Consider the following 14,936-nt stretch of genomic DNA (forward strand, 5'->3'; position numbering starts at 1 on the left):
CTAAAATAACATGTCACAACACAAATGTACTGTACTTTTCTAGAAATCACTAGCCTTCCCCATCTTCTCACCTCATATTGCACTATGATTTATTGCAGTTAAAAATTTATTGAGTATGCGGTGCACTGGCACTACACCAAGTGCTCTTTAAAAGATAATAATCAGAAATACTTCCATTGATCTCTAGCTACTTGTCTGTCCAAACATTTTTATTTCAATATGCACCTCTTTCTCTCGGCTCTTTCTACATCACCAGGCTGGGCTGGTCTCAAACTTCAGATCCTTTACAACCTCCCAAGTGCTGAGACTACAGGAGTGAATGTCTATGCCTGGCAAATAACACTTCAGTTGTGTGTGTGTGTGTGTGTGTGTGTGTGTGTGTGTGTGTTTTAAGACAAGCTTTCTCCAGGCCGGCCTAGAACTCACTATGTAGATCCACCTGTCTCCCTCTCTGAATGCTGGGATTAAAGGCTGTTATCACACCCTGCCTCAGAACAAGGCTTTCTCCCTCCTCTCATGCTGTCCCTCCCCCCTGCTCCTATCAGTAGACAGCCCTATTCCCATCTGATATGCCCATAAGGACACCGCTTTTCCTCGTTTTCCTTTTTTGAGACAAGGTCTTATTACGTAGTCTTTGTTGGCCTGGAACTCACTGTGTAAGCCAGGCTGGCCTGGAACACATCGAGACCCAGACTCTGCCTCCCAAGAGCTGAGATTAAAGGTGCACGTCACTATGCCGATGACACACACTTTACAAGAGCTGTGAGGAGGGGCGGGAAGAAATAAGCAAGTACTGGTGATGGAGGGCTTCTTTTTTTAAAGGACAGGACTAACTCAAAGAGAAAATGACATGTGAGGCAGACCTATAGGAAGAAAGCATTCTACAAATGTAATTTTCAAAGGACCTGCGACAGAAGGGGGGCTAACACTTTGGGCACCGGTAAGAAAAGGCGTGAATTTTCAAGGCACATTACTTTGGCACATCTTTTAACTGCGTGCTGGGCCTGCGGTGAGTGTTTACCACTTTAACCTTTAGTCCTCAGCCCGTATGACTCACACCTTGTGAAAACCGCCGTTCCTGGGCCAAGACTTCATCTCGGTCTTCTAAAATCTGCACCAAGGCAGCTTGAAGTTTAGGTGGCATAATTTCATCCTCGTCAGATACCTGAGAGAGAAGCGAGCCTGCATGAGCCTTATGAGAGTGTAAAACTCGGACAAGCTACAGCCCCCTCCACAGAGCCACAGTGCATGGTTTACAGTGTACTTTAACTTTAAAAAGTCAAGCAACATCTTTTTTTTTATTTATTTTTTATTTTTTTTTTTATTTTGTCAAGCAACATCTTGTACAATTCTCTGGTGCTTTCCTCCAAAACCTCTCATCTACAAGCTTCCATCCGTGCCTCTAAGGCTAGTCCCCAACAAATGGTTTAAATGTGAGGAGGAACTGGTCCTCACAAGGGACCCGGTCTGCACGCCCAGAGAGCTGCTCTGAACTCACTGCTCTCCCGCTGCCTTTCTCTCGAGCATCCATCAGACGGGACCACCTCTTTCCGCGCCAGTATTTCTCGTTCATTGCTATTACACCATCTCTAAAGCACCATGGAAACACCTTATATACCAGACTCTGTCTTACTCGTCTTTAGATTCTAACTGCCTGAGAATCTACAAATAGTTTGTAAGTGTTCTTCTCTGCTCTTCTCTCTCTCTCTCTCTCTCTCTCTCTCTCTCTCTCTCTCTCTCTCTCTTTCTCTCTCTGTGGTGCTGAGTTGGACATGGAGTTTATGTGTCTAGACAGGTGCTCTACCACTGAGCTTCTTCTCAGTCCAATCAATTTTACTAACTTAGAGGCTTAAATGCCAACCCGTCTGGAGTTGAAGGGATGGTTACTTCTTTTGAGAAAGGCTGGTTCCTCCTTCCTCCTTTGGGATGGACACCGATACACTCAAGCCAAAATTTTCAGGACAATCTTGTATGGTTAGCTGCAGTGTCAACTCAGAGATAGGTATGAACTGGAAGTTCTTTCTGAGTCATACTCTCTAAGTACTTTCACATATTTTCTGTCTAGTTATAATTGCCTACAGAGACACCTATGTCCCCAAACATTATGTAACCATCTCCTTTGTCACTCACCTCCTGTAGGAACCTGTCTGCACAGAGATCAACTATCAGCACCTATGGAATAAAGGAGGCAGGCAGGTTAAACCAGAGACGCTCACGGACAGATCAGGCACTGCCGGACCGGGATGGGCTTTTTGATTCTTTCAGGCCATGGGAATAGTTTCAAACAAAATTAACTTAATGTTGCAGTCAATTTAAAAGTTAATCTATCAAAACAACTAATGAATTTAAAAAAAGAAAAAGACGTGCACAATTACATATTACAGGGCTTTACTGGGTCACTGTGGTGAAATTGGAAGAACCACCTTCTCAGCTAGAGACACTGAAGAGGTGGGTAGCTCCAGACGCGGGACTCCCCAAGTCATCTCTACACCACACTATTTGCAAATGGATGAAGTACAAGGTGGAGTCAGAGACGAAAGTCACAAGCAAACTAATAGGGAGGTGCCAGGAGGGCATCTTCTTCATAAGTCAATGTGAAAATTCAAGCTGCTCATGAAAGCATTAGCCATAAATGAAAAGATTGGCATCTTAAACACAACAAAATGAACAACTCCCCTGCATAAAAAAAAAAAAATGTCATTCTGGGCTGAGTATAGTGGCACGAGATGAAACAGCAGCAGTCTGGACCCCGTGACAGGATGGCTTCCAAGTTCCAGCCCAGCCTGGAGAAACAGTGACCTTTGCCCCCAAATCCAACAAAACACATACACCACAGAAAACAAATTCAGAGCATTGTTTTGGAAAACTCGAGGCCAAGCCTCAGGGCTGGCAATGTAGTGCTTGCCTCTGTGCAGAGCCAGAGTGTGAGCCTTTGCACTGAATAAGCCAGGTGTGCTGCCTAACCTCAGAACCAGGAGGACGGAATCAGATAATCAGAAATTCAAGCTCATGCATAGCTACCGAGTGAGTGTGAAGCCAGCCCGACCTTCCTGAGACCCTCAAAACAAAACAAAACAAAACAAAACAAAACAAAACAAAATAAAATGAACAAACCGAGAGGCTGACTTGGTTTGGACTGTAGCTCAACTAGATAGCCTGGGTTTCATCTCCAGAACCATCACACAAAATAAATAATAACAACAAGGACATCTTACAAATCATGGAGGATAAATAATCCAGGGGAAAGATAGAAAATAATTTATAATAAATGATAATCAGTGGTCGATAAACACGCCTCAGAAGCAATCTAGGAACACCAATTAAACTACAGTGAGCACACAGCTCCTGGGTCACCAGCCAGGGGAGGCTACACTACACAAGCTGACGGTGTGGTGATGTGTGAAGCTTGGGAGAGCAGAGAGAGGAGGCCATGGGGTGGGTGGATCACACGGCCATGAGGACGGCCTGGTGAAGTACAAGTGGCCCGGGCAGAATATGGAAGGGCTATCTCGGGGTTACTAACAAGAAGTAGACAAAATAGCATAGAGGCCTGATACCTGCCCTGCTCTAGTGCTATGAGGCTTATTATAAACATAAAGGTTCTGAGTCTTTTATTTGGGAACTAAATGATCTAAGGTGGGGTAGAATCCCTCCATTAAATGTTTTCTACATCACAGATAAGTACTGTAAGAGTGAGGACAGTGGTGCCCTTTTTTGAGGCATGCGGAAGGGACCACGAGATTAGGAGACTTTTGCTGTAATATCCATTTCATATAAGTACTCACTTTGTAATCATACTTCCCTGAGACAGACTCTGTTTAGGGCGCTTATCCACACATGTGCTATATTTCAAACTTTTTTTAGTAAAGCCAGAGGAATTTTGTGTTGGTTTTAAAAAAGAAAACAAGGGCCAGCAAGATCAGTCTGGATGCCGTGTGCTCCATCCCAGCTGCCCACACACAAGTGAAAGAGAGAACTGACCCACCAAACTGTCCCCTGACCTCCAGGTGTGCCATGGCACTCCATTCATCACACCCGCACGTGCACACATACACACAAATTTCAAGTATTACTTTTTGAGACAGGGTTACTCTGTGTAGCCCTGGCTGTCCTGGAACTTGCTCTGTAGACCAGGCTGGCCTTGAACTCAGAAATCTGCCTGCCTCTGCCTTCTGAGTGCTGGGACTAAAGGCGTGTGCCACTAACACCCAGCTTAGAAAAAAGGTAGCAGAAGCCAGAGACTTTAAAACAGATCAATGACTCACGGCAGCCAACATTTGCAAGTGAAGATGTGGGCCACACGCTACAGCTCCATGACAAGACCTTTTTTTTAGTCTATCCTATTTTATTTTATTTTTGTCAGGGGGAGGTTGCAAGGGCAGAGAGCAGATGCAAAGGGACAGGAATATGACTGGGACTGGGCGTATGGTGTGAAATTCACAAAGAAGCAATAAAAAGGTTTTTATAAATAGATGAGTCCATTGCTCACTACTGTAAAGAGGGGGTTAGATGCAAATGTACCCCGGAATTTTTTTTCATTTATAGAAAGATATAAAATATGACAGGGTAAATTATCAACTATCAATTATCATATCGTTAAAACGCTCTGATTCATTAATCTATCTCATAAGTCTGAGTGTTATGCTCACATGTCTGATTGTATCATGTGGGTCCTAGAACTGGAGCTGTAGATGGTTGTGAATTGCTATGTGGGTGCTGGGAACTGAATCGTGGTCCTTTGCAAGAACAAGAGGTCTTAACTGTTGAGCCATTTCTGAAGCCCAAATAATAAAATTACTAACTTAATAGCCATCCTACCCCTCTTAAAAGATCATCTGATTGCCGCTGCCTACACGCCAGTATCCCCACAGGTCCAGCTCATCCCACCTTACCTCTTCAATGGGAAGGCCCTGGAGCTGGGGCAAGGAGCAGGACAAGATCCCAATGAAGAACGGGGTAGGCGAGCACACTATGTCAATCATGGATGCGGGCAGCACTGGGATGTAGGTGTGCTGCCAGGTGAATGGGTACAGCGTAGCTACCACAGCATGGCCACATTTTGAAAGGGTGCTAGACAGGAGAAAGCACACGATGTCACAGGCGAAGCAACAGAGAAGGAATTTCAGATATTATGTCAAAGAACTACACAGTGACTGCACTGGCCTTCACAGATCAACAACCCTGTGAAAATGTAATTTTTAACAGAGTTGTCTCAGTCTGGTTTACTATAATTTATTATGCAACCCCCCCCCCAACGTGTAGATGAAAACCAATACTGGTATTTTAAAGAGATTTGGGGGACAACCCCAGGCTATTGTTGAAGTCCTGGGCTTAGCCTGGCTCTTCTGCCTCAGGTCTCCTAGATGAGACCACCAGTGTGAACCAAAAGCTGGAAGTACCTTTGGTTTTCCGTTTTGTTGCCTGTTTTTCTTTTGTTTGTTTGTTTTGAGACAGAGCTTCCCTATGTAGCCTTAGCAGTAGGCCTTAATCTCAGAGATCTGCCTACTTCTGCCACCTAAGTGTTCAGATTAAAGGTGTGCACTAGTACATCCAGCCATCTTTGTGATTTTGTACACAAATCTTTTCAATTTCTTACTTCTGTTGGGTCTTAGAAACTAACCTGGGCTCTTTGCAAGAACAAGTACTCTAATTAATGAGCCAGGTCTCTAGCCCTAGTTCTAATATTTTAAATATATTTCCATTGTAAAAAAAAAAAAATAAAAGCAAGCCAAACACCAGCGTGAAGTAACATCTTCCACTCATTTCTTACCTTAGGCTGTTGGCAACAAAGATTACCCTCCGCTCTAAAAGGAGAGAAGCACAGACCCGGATGAGGTGACGCACGCTCAAGCATTTGAAAAGACATTCAAAATCCACATGTTCCAGTCGTGAATCGAGTGGTCGGCAGAGTTCAATGGACTGCAAGGCAAGGAGAATCCAGGAGCTGAGGCTGGGCGAGGCCAGACCGTCCACACAGTGGCAGTATTAACAGTGAGCTCTTTCTAGTCTGAGAAGGTCTGTTATTTGGGCCAGGTACGGTGGCACACTTTTTTTTTTTTTTTTTTTGGATTTGTTTTTTTCGAGACAGGGTTTCTCTGTATAGCCCTGACTATCCTGGAACTCACTCTGTAGACCAGGCTGGCCTCGAACTCAGAAATCCACCTGCCTCTGCCTCCCATAGTGCTGGGACTACAGGCGTGCGCTACCACTGCCCGGCAGTGGCACACTTCTAATTCATTAAATCATAGTACTCAAGAGGCACAGCACAGGCAGGTGGATCTATCTCTGAGTTCGAGGCCAGCCTGGACTACAGAGGGTTCTAGGACAGCCAGGGCAGCAAGTGATGCCGTGTGGTGGCTGGGGGAGGTCTGGCACAAGGAGTTCATGAAGCTGCTGTTAACTTGTGGAGAAATCACTCCATCTGATAAATACATATATACACAGGTGTGTGAGTGAGATTTATTATGTTGAGACTGCCAGCACAGAGGGACCAGGGATCAACTAACTACCTCACATACTCAGTCAGGGTTTCTAGGAAATCACACATTCCTTGACAGGTAAAAATGGTTCCTCCCATGAACAGGCTTCTGGCAACCAAGCCTATGGCAGCAAGGCTGGTTTTGACGCGGTCACTAACCCTCAGGAGATGAACTAACTTACCTCATCTCCAGCCCCAGGGAGGTAGCTCTTCACTGTGATGGTGCGGCCAGGGGCTGGGAAAGGGGCCTCCATGACACTTCGCATGAAGGGGTGAACAAGGGCTGGAGACATTTCTCTCCTCTTCTCCACTTCATCCAGAATCTGCATACGGGCACGCACAGACAGACAAACACACCCCACAGTTTATTAAGGCCTCAGACCAGAAACACACAAAAAAAACCTACTATGAATAAATTACAGCAGTAGATTCAAGACAGACAAGCTCTGCAATTCATGAAAGCTCAAAACACCTCATATTGAGGATATCTTTACACCCCTAAATTATGTAAGTCAACTTATTTAGGAACTGTTTTTCTTCTTTTTTTTTAAAAAAAAAAACAATTTTATTACATTTATTGAGTGTGTGTGTGTGTGTGTGTGTGTGTGTGTGTGTGTGAGTGTAGGTGTGGCATGCCATGGTTTAAGTGTGGAAGCCAGAAGACAACTTGTAGGAGTTGGCTGCTTTCTATGTAGGCCCTGGGGACTGAACTCGGGTTTTTGGCTTGGTAGCAGGGGCCTTTACCATGTGGCCTTCTTAGCAGCCTCTGGAGACCATTTTCATTTCACTAACGGGAAAAGAGTTACAGTGACAATCATATCCTACCTGTGAGTTGGGTCTAGAGAAAAGCAAGAGCAAGCTATACTTTAGGATACGTTCTTTTAGAACTCTTAGTCTGGGGGGCTGGAGAGTTGGCTCAGTGGTTAAGAGCACTTGTTACTCTTATAAACCTTAGTTCAATTCCCAGCACTCACATGGCAGCTCACAACCAGCTATAACTCCACTCTCAGGGGACCTGACACGTTCTGGCCCCATGAGCACCATGCATACTGTTGTACACAGACATGTGTGCAGCCAAAACACCATATACACAAAATAAACATAAATCTTTAGAAGAAAAAACCCAAGCTGGTGTCCGAGTGCACACCTTTAACCCCAGCACTCACAGAAGCAGATGGAACTCTGTGAGTTTGAAGCTAGCCTGGTCTACAAAGCAAGTTCCAGAATAGCTGGGGCTGTCTTGAAAACCCTGACTTGAAAAATGAACAAAACAAAACAAAAACAAAAACAAAAAAGCAGACCCGGGAGTTTTTGCAAACTAAACCGTTAATGGAGGAACGTGATCAGTTTAAGCCTTTGAGCCCATGGGTGATTATTTTTTCATTGATAAACGTGTTGGGGAGGGACACACACATGCCACAGCACACATATGTAGGGAGACACGCACATGCCACAGCACACACATGTAGGGAGACATGCACATGCCACAGCACACATATGTAGGGAGAGGACACGCACATGCCACAGCACACATATGTAGGGAGAGGACATGCACATGCCACAGCACACATATGTAGGGAGACATGCACATGCCACAGCACACATATGTAGGGAGACACACACATGCCACAGCACACATATGTAGGGGGAGGACACGCTGGTTCTTTCCTTTCAGCATGTCGGTTCCAGAGCCAAACTCAGGCCTTCAGCCTTGATGGAAAGTTCTTTACCTGCTGAGCCATCTCAAGAGTGTGAGCCCGTGGTTCTTAACCGACAGAGGGGACAGAGGGGAACTTTCTCGGGTAGTTCGTTCAAGTCTGCACGGCTTAGTATTTTCCAGTGAAGCCACCAGTAACAAAGCCACCTCAGACCAGGAGGGCCGTCCCCTCGCCCACAGGGCCTCGCTTCACTCACCTTTGAGAAGAGGTTGAAGCAGCCCAACCGACTAACCATGCAGTACACCTCAGGGAGCCGCTTCCCTCTGCCTTCTGGCTGCAAAAACAAAAAGCCAAGCAGAGCAAGGATTTACTAATTTTAACTATTAATATTTATTTAGTGGGCCTCTCCCTACAGTGGCTAATGCTTGCCCCAAACTTCTTGGCTCTTACTTCAGACCCCGAAGTATACAGACTACGGAGTGTGCCCAGGCTTCTTTCTCTAGTGTTCAGTGGGAGCAGGAGGTGAACCTTTCATCCTGAGTGAGCTTAAAGGTTGGGGAGTACTCATGGGGAAACACGATCTATCCAGGCTTAGTGCCTAGGCAAACAGCGAGGCCTATGACGGGTGACAGGGACTCAGCTTGTTCCGCCGCCTCTTGGAACACTCTTCAAATGTGCTGTACTGACATTCAATCTCTACGTTACTTTCTCTACTGCAGAGAAACAAGTCAGTGGAACCCGCAGCCTTTCTATTCTGGATCATTCTATGGCCGACCTTTACCTTGCTCTTGCTATGTAAAGCTAGCATAACTTTTTAAAAACTTTATTTTAGGGGCTGGAGAGATGGCTCAGTGGTTAAGAGCACTGACTGCTCTTCCAAAGGTCCTGAGTTCAAATCCCAGCAACCACATGGTAGCGGACAACCTTCTGTAATGAGATCTGACGCCCTCTTCTGGTGTGTCTGAAGACAGCCACAGTGTACTTACATATAGTACATATACATACATACACATACATACATCTTAAAAAAAAGAAAACAGACCTTTATTTTTGTTTGATGTGTACAAGTGTTTTGCCTACATGTATGTCTATGTACCTTGCGTGTACAGTGCCTGTGAAGTGTCAGAAGAGGGCACCAGATCCCCTGGGACTGGAGTTATATATAGATAACTGAGCCACCATTCCCCATGGGTGCTGGGAGTGGAACCTGGGCCCTCTGGAAGGCCAACCGGGATTTTTAATCACTGAGTTATGTCTAGCCCTAATGTAGCTGCTTGGTTGTGCAAATAATTAAGGAGTCCTTAAAGTCGCGTAGAGAAAGTACATCTCAAGTTGCTAGTCGGCCGATCTTGTTCCTTAACCAACTCTGTGTCACCAATCTGGAACTCACCAAAAGCTTCTTACAGTAGCCAAACCACCGACTTCCATCTTCCCCAGTCAACACGAAGGAGAATGTTTCACTGAAAGCAAAATGAAACGCAGCTGCTTAAGGCATTACTCACTGAACAAGTAAAAGGAGGCATTTGTGATCTAGGAGGAAACAGAAATTCCCACTTCTTTCAAGTCACATTCCCCTGAAGAGGACCCAGGCCTTGTACCGGTGAATGGGTACAGGACAAGTTGTTGGTGTTGCTTTTCCCCTTTTCTTATTTACGTTCACTAGCTATTACTCTGCCGCAGTGGCTCCAATAGACTCTGTGAGACAAAGTTTTACAGACTGAGACGAGAAAAGTCTCCTGGAGCCCTCCAGAACACCTCTATTGAGAAGCCGAAAATCTCACTTGGCAAATTGCTTTGATCCTAACCCCCCCCCCCCCCTTCTTAGTAGCCGGGACTAAGAAAAACCAAGCAAATTAAGATGTAAAAGAATCCATCTTGGGGGCTGATGAGATGGCTCAGTGGGTAAGAGCACTGACCGCTCTTCTGAAGTTCCTGAGTTCAAATCCCAGCAACCACATGGTGGCTCACAACCATCCATAATGGAATCTGACGCCCTCTTCTGGTGTGTCTGAAGATAGCTTCAGTGTACTTACATATAATAATAAATAAATCTTAAAAAAAAAAAAGAATCCATCTTGAATAAGTCACTAGCCAGAAAATCTGCAATTTTTCTCCAGTCATTTACGTAATTTCATTTACCTCCCAACAGTATATAAATGAAGTATGGCTCTGACACTATGGTATGAAAAGCATTAATTAGCACAGTGGTATAAATATATTTCAAATGTCTTGACTGTATATTGGCTTATAGGTCATTGAACATAATTTAAAAGATATACTGTTATTAAGAAGAGGTTAATTTAACCAGTGACACATGAAAAGTACAAGTTTCTTTTGTTTTTTGACCCTCACAGTCACCCTTGAAGGACAGGAGGATTTGAAACAATAGGTCCAGACTAGAAGATATTTATACAATACAAAGGTGGGTGTTGGGCAAATTAGAAAGAATTTACATTTGAATTGGTGTAAAGCTCAGAGCTGCCTCAAAGGAAGCTTGTGAGGAACTGCTTTTGACTTGCAGACCCCACCTAGGGGGGGGTCTTTGGCCAAAACAACATTCTTAACTTATCCAGGTGTGTGATTCAGGATGTAGTTCATACTTATTACTTTAAAAGTTTATATCAAGAAGATTGATGTTGTCTGTGTTCGCGCTTCTAAATTTGTTACACGGGAAAATGTTTTGTTTTAGGTGGTTTTATACTTTCTTGTGCCAAATGGTTATGCTAATTGTTCCTTGTGCCTGCTTTACATTTCTTTTACATATCTTTTGATATGTAAATATCAATCCCTCATGTTTAAAGGCTCATGCCTCAAAACAGAAAAATACACTCAGATTCAAACCGTTGTGTCTGTCTGTCATCTCGCTGAACCTGTGCCTTTTCCTGAAATCCAAAAGTTTCCTCTTGGATTTAAATCTTCTGTGGCATTACTCAATACTGTTTCCCCTTTGTTGAACATTTAATTTAGCCAAACACACAGGTAAGCAAGCTATAAAGGGTCTTGATGATGTCATTTTCTCCCTTGCAAATTCTTCGGTTTGGTTCTGAGAGACCATATGGAGTAGTGACAGAAAAGATTGCATCCTGGGCTGAGGAGATGGCCCACTGGACAAAGTGCTTGTCACACTAGTAAGACCTGGATACAGACTGCAGAGCTACACCAAGCTGGATGCAGTAGCATCTATAATCTCAGCTCCCTACAGTGAGATGGGAGGCAGAGACAGGAGACTCCCCAGAAGGGGGATTAAGGCCAGCTTGACATAAACAGTGGAGACTGCCTAAGAAACCCTGTCTCAAACACAGCAGAGGCAAGGACTGACACACTCTGTCCTTTGTCCTCCATACAGGAGCATACATGTCAATCCCCCCTCTCACACACAAGATAGGAAAAAGATCCTATTCCTAATATATACAAATCATAGAACAATATTACCCCCCTCATTATAAATATGGGCCAAAAATGAGCATCACTTTCAAAATACCCAAATACCCACTTGAAATTTTATTAATAACCAAAGAACCTCAGATTTAAATAATGAATTGATGTTTAAATTTATTTTTTATTTTCTGTGTATAAGTGTTTTGCCAGCATATTTGTCTGTGTAGCACTATGTACAGTGCTCACTGAGACCAGAAAGGGGCTTTAGATCCACTGAAACTGGAATTTTAGATGACTGTGAGCTCCTAGGTTGACGCTGGAGTCAAACCTATGTCCTCTGCAAGAGCAGCGAGCACTCTTTAACCTCTGAGCCATCTACCCAGCACTGATGAATCTATATTCAAATGTGGTCAAAAACTATTGGAAAGGAATATTTACAGTGGTGACTTCTGAGCAACAGACTGTCTTTCCTTTTTATTTCTTCTGCATTTCCTAAATATTCTAGAACATACATAATGCAGGAGGAAGAGGCCAACCATGGAACAGCTGGGTCAACAGAAGACACTGCGTCCACAGACAGTAGGTGACAAAATGGAGCATCAACATTGACAGCTAAGAGATGGAGTTCTGTGACCAGGCTCAGTTGGTTCTGGAGGTGAAGCAGGGTACTGGGGCAATCACTGAAACCACCATCTAGTAGGTCATCAGCATAGGAATGGTTCATTTATATAAGCTTTCTCACCTATGTGGCATAATTAATAATGACAATTTCATTTTCCTTGCTTATTTATTATTTTAAGATTTTTTATGTGTAGAGATGAATGTACCGCATTCATGCAGTGCCTGTGGAGATCAGACCCTCTGTGACTAGAGGTCTAGCTGGTTGTGAGCTGCCATGTGAGTGCTAAGAATCCAACCTGCGTCCTCTGGAAGAGCAGCAGGGAGTCTTAACCACTGAGCTCCCCCTCCTGCCTTTTGCTTGTTTTGTAAACAAATTCTCACTATGTTCCCAGCCTGGCCTTCAACTCTTCGACTCAAGTGATCTTCTTGTCTTAGGACCCTGGAGTAGCTGAGAGTACACAGTACAAACTTGTTTTAATTAGTATGCCCAGATTACAGTTTGAATAAAGAAACCTACTTATAAAAGTAGGATTTAATCCCAGCATTCGGCCTACTGACGTAGGCCAATGGAGTTCTGGGAGTTTGAAGCCACCCTGGTCTACATATCAGACTCCAGGCCAAGCAGTGGTACATTTTTCTTTTCAGTCTCAAAAACAAACAAAACAAGCAAGATCTGGAAAAGATAATGGTTTTAGAAGTTAAAATTGGTAATTTCCTCTAGACATCTTAAATAAATTCCTTTTAAAACATTTTTATTATTAGTGTGTGTGTGTGTGTACATGTGAGTACCAATGCCCTTGGAGAACAGAGGCGTGGAATCCTCTGAACTTGGGATTACAGACAGCTGGGAGGCACTGGACCAAAGGTCCTGAGACCCAAACTCAGGTCTCTGCAATAGTACTAGTTTTTAACTACTGGGCTATCTCTCCTGTCCCACAAGACTCTTTACTGCTTCAGTCACCCACACCTCTCAGGCTGGGGTCTCCCTCTGTATAAGACCCACACAGGAACACAGAATCTGGGCTGTGCTTTTTCTGACAACTTAAAGGAGAAATAAGACAACTACAATTGTTCTGCTTCACTGTTTCTAGGGTTAACAGCGTTATTTGGGCCATTGTCTTACTGAAGGCGATGTGGACCTATTTTCCAGGACTGGTAAACTAAGGAGATTCATAAATTTGCTTCTCTTTAACACTGAAATCAGTGCTTTCCTTTCCTGAGCTCTCACAAGAAATGTTCTAATTCTTCCCAGCCCCACTGCAGCGTGGTCTGCTCCTGTTCATTCACGTGGCTCCCTGCTCTCTACGTTCCATTTGTCAGAAGGGGATTCTAGACAGTTACAGCAAGCTGAAATCAAAAGGATGGATTTACCTCTTGAGTTCTAAGGTTGGTGCACAGTCCTCTGAATCGGGAAAACAAAACCTGGGTATGACCTTGAGCCTCTCTTCCGTGTCTTTGGACTGCTTGTAGCCATGGTCACCCTGGAAGACAATAGTACAGAGCATCAACCCATGAAAATGGAGAGCAGAAGTTACAAACCTCAGCCTGGTCTTGCGGAAGCCTGAAGTGCTATGCAGAGCTTTCTCTTGGTGAAGCTTGGTGCTAAGAATAAAGACCCCACCTGACAGACAGAGCAGTGAGGACCCACAGCCTGGAGCAAGGGGGGCAGTGCTCGAGTTCCTCATCCAGAGGAGGATCTAGGCTCAGTTCTCAAACTGGTGGGAGGCCAATAAAAATCCCTTCTATTATACGACAAAAACCTAGCCAGCTGAAATTATTATCGGATTAATAATCAAACATGTTTAGAAGAGGTAGGTAAAGGTTATTTGGAGATACACTTTTAAATGTTACCCTGTATATAATCATTCCCTTAGCTTTGCTACCTAATTATAGGTTTGTGACTTCCTGTAAACTTTGAGCACAGAGAGTCTTCTTCTCTTTAAGGCGTGGTCTGAGCCTGACAGTGCTGCCCACCCACAGCACCGGCTTTTGGGAGGTGGAGACAGGAGAGTTAGGAACTCAAGGCTAACCTGGGCTACACAGGGAGCTCAACGTCAGCCTGGGATACATAGACCCTGTTTCAAAATAACAAAACAGTGATATTGTACTTCAAAAGGCAGTCTAAATGTAGTTAAACGAAAGGACATGAAAAGAAGTTAGTAGAACGTTCTATAAACACAGCACAGAAGTCTCACTGGGATACAGCTTTTAAGAGAATAAATCAAAGTTCTATGTCAAATTATTTTTTTAAAAAATATGCACATATTCGATGTCATCCGGACGCTCCGCTCTGAGAACAGCAGGGCAGCCTCAGGACTGGGAGCTGAGGTTCCAGAGCACCTGCCTAGCGTGCAGGTGGCCTTGATGCCAGCGCCACACGTGGAAAAAGGACCCAAAATATTTTGTTAGTTGTAACACACAGTGTGTTCACAGCCATCTTCAGCTGAGGTGTGCCACAACAATCCAGACAGGGCTCCACAGGGCTTTCTCCAGCCCCACAACTGACAACATCTGGCACAAAAACAACAAGCAATGTACCTGGAAGCATTTGTTTTTATTTTTAATTCTGTGTACGCCTGTGCATCCCCGTGTGGATATGTGCGCATGAGTGCAGTTGTCTGTGGAGGCCAGAAAAGGGCACTGGACTCTTGGGTAGTGGAGTGACTGGTGGTTATGAGCCGCCTGACAGGGGTGCTGGGAACTGAACCCTGGTCCTCTGCAAAAGCAGCAGTTGCTTTTAACCATTGTGCCAATTTCCAGCCCCACTGAAGGTACTCTCGGTGCATCTGCCCACGTAAGTA

At 44.3% G+C, this 14,936-nt stretch overlaps 1 protein-coding gene across 1 annotated transcript in view; it reads right to left on the reverse strand.

Annotated features, from left to right (window-relative positions):
- Dennd2c (DENN domain containing 2C) overlaps positions 1-14,936 on the reverse strand; it is a 75,811-nt gene that overhangs the window by 5,888 nt on the left and 54,987 nt on the right. The window contains exons 9-16 of the mRNA XM_052179615.1: positions 13,507-13,616; positions 9,527-9,596; positions 8,393-8,470; positions 6,661-6,801; positions 5,771-5,919; positions 4,893-5,070; positions 2,131-2,172; positions 1,060-1,165 (exon numbers count right to left, since the gene is read on the reverse strand). Of these exons, the coding sequence (XP_052035575.1) occupies positions 1,060-1,165; positions 2,131-2,172; positions 4,893-5,070; positions 5,771-5,919; positions 6,661-6,801; positions 8,393-8,470; positions 9,527-9,596; positions 13,507-13,616 (874 nt within the window). The remainder of the gene's footprint in view (positions 1-1,059; positions 1,166-2,130; positions 2,173-4,892; positions 5,071-5,770; positions 5,920-6,660; positions 6,802-8,392; positions 8,471-9,526; positions 9,597-13,506; positions 13,617-14,936) is intronic.

This window comes from Apodemus sylvaticus, chromosome 4, assembly GCF_947179515.1.
Source record: "Apodemus sylvaticus chromosome 4, mApoSyl1.1, whole genome shotgun sequence".
In the NCBI taxonomy this organism is placed as follows: domain Eukaryota; kingdom Metazoa; phylum Chordata; class Mammalia; order Rodentia; family Muridae; genus Apodemus; species Apodemus sylvaticus.